This window comes from Poecilia reticulata, linkage group LG19 (genome assembly GCF_000633615.1).
Source record: "Poecilia reticulata strain Guanapo linkage group LG19, Guppy_female_1.0+MT, whole genome shotgun sequence".
Taxonomy (NCBI): domain Eukaryota; kingdom Metazoa; phylum Chordata; class Actinopteri; order Cyprinodontiformes; family Poeciliidae; genus Poecilia; species Poecilia reticulata.
In genome coordinates, this window is record NC_024349.1 from 1,281,299 (window position 1) to 1,283,419 (window position 2,121).

At 44.7% G+C, this 2,121-nt stretch overlaps 1 protein-coding gene across 4 annotated transcripts in view; it reads right to left on the minus strand.

Moving 5' to 3' along the window:
- Positions 1-2,121, minus strand: part of rnf40 (ring finger protein 40) — a 25,570-nt gene that overhangs the window by 7,744 nt on the left and 15,705 nt on the right. For all 4 annotated transcript variants that reach the window (XM_017310869.1, XM_017310868.1, XM_008436318.2 and 1 more), the window contains exon 15: positions 1,413-1,562. In XM_017310869.1, the coding sequence (XP_017166358.1) occupies positions 1,413-1,562 (150 nt within the window). The remainder of the gene's footprint in view (positions 1-1,412; positions 1,563-2,121) is intronic.

Sequence of the window (2,121 nt, forward strand, 5' to 3'; positions counted from 1 at the left end):
CCAGAACCAGAACCAGAGCCAAAACCAGAACCAGAGCCAGAACCAGAGCCAAAACCAGAACCAAAACCAAAACCAGAACCAGAACCAGAGCCACAACCAGAGCCAAAACCAGAGCCAGAACCAGAACCAGAACCAGAGCCAGAACCAAAGCCAGAGCCAGAACCAAAGCCAGAGCCAGAGCCAGAACCAGAGCCAGAACCAGAACCAGAACCAGAACCAGAACCAGAACCAGAGCTAGAACCAGAACCAGAGCCAGAACCAGCCGTCTTTATGGGCTTGTTCCAGTCTTTTTAAGTTGCTCTGGACCCCCTGATTCTCTCCTGTCGCTGACTGAAGTGAGGGATTCAAACTCAGAAACATTTCTGCAACTTTCGTAAAGTGACTCTGAGAGGAAGTTCAAAGCTTCACCATCAGGTCCAGATCGGGGGCATCAGACACAGAAAAGAAACACATTCTGCAGCTCCTCCAGACTAGCCAGCAGCAATTAGCAAACAGCAGCTGAGCTCATTATAGGAGCTGCTGGTAAAAACATTAAAGGGCTAATAGAGGAGCCATGTTGGGATGACTTCCTGGAGGCGGAGCTTCAGGAAGAGCAGGAGCTTCTTAAAGAGACAGAGGCCCAATTTCAAGGCGTAACAAAGTTACATTTCTTTTCAGCCATATTTGATACATACAGGATTTTTATAACTGAAGGTAACATAGTTACTTGATTGTGCTGTAAAATCGCTGCCAGGTGCCGATTTTACATATAATACTTTAATATGAAAGTTTTGCTCTTAAATATTATTTTCTTAATCAAATCACAGTAGTTTCATCTGAATTCTGCCAAATTAGACCAAGGCGCAAACATGCTAATATTATTTATTTTTGAATGCATAAACAGCCATTTATTGATATTTTAACAAATTGCTAATGGATTTATTTATACTTTCTTCCATAACCGGCCCTTTAAAGACATTCTTGATCCAGTAAATCCTGATCAGGGAATCCTGTTTGTGATTATTATTATTATTTGTTTTACACAAAACTCCAAACTAAAGCAAAATTAGAAGCAAAACCAGAAGCGCCAGTTGTTTAAAACGTCCTGCAGAATAAGGAGGACCCCGACTTTCACCAGCATCAACGATTCAAAACAAACCCGTGGGTTCAGATCAGCACGCCAAGCTGGCCGGGCGTGTAGCCATGTTTCGGTTCCTCCTCACACGGCTAACATTAGCAAAGCTTCTTTTTCAGGCAAATGCAGCCCCAACGCCTCTGGTTTCACTCATCTCACTCAGCTGTGCGTTAAATATTCATCTCAGTTCCGTCACAAAAACTCAAACATGACGTTTAGGGGCAAACGAGGGGAAACAAGTTCAGAGAGTTCAGGTTTCATTAGCGCCGTTAGCATTCAGCTAAGGAGCCACACAAACCTGCTTGGTGGCTGCCAGTTTCTTCTGCAGATGCTCGATGGTTTCCTCTGCAACGCGGATCTTCCTCAGGGCGTCTTCATCAGCCAGCTTCTTGCTCTCCTTCCTCTCCCTCTCCTCCAGCTCTCGAACTCGCATCCTCAGGTCTTCCACCTGGACGGAGAAATTAAAATAAGGTTCCATCATTTCCAGCAAATTACAGCTGTGATGAGCTCCATTTATTCATTCTCAGCTCCACATTTAGACTCAACACTGCAAAAAACTCAAAACAGACAAAGTATTTTTGGTCTAGTTTTGGGCGTAAACAACTTTCTAACTTACTAACTTACATTTAACTTTTCAGCAAGAAACAGGAGTTTAAGTCAATCATTTCTTAATATTGATGAAATATTAATATTTCCACTGGCAGATCGTTTCACTTATAACGTGGGGAAAATGTCTTGATAGAAATGAGATGATCTGCCAGTGGAACCAGAACTGGGTTGAAGGTAACGGTCTGGGCCTGGCTGGGGTTGCTAGGTAACGATCTGGGGTTGCTAGGTAACGGTCTAGGCTTGGCTGGGGTTGCTAGGTAACGGTCTGGGGTTGCTAGGTAACGGTCTGGGATGGCTGGGGTTGCTAGGTAACGGCCTGGGCTTGGCTGGGGTTGCTAGGTAACGGTCTGGGGTTGCTAGGTAACAGTCTAGGCTTGGCTGGGGTTGCTAGGTAACGG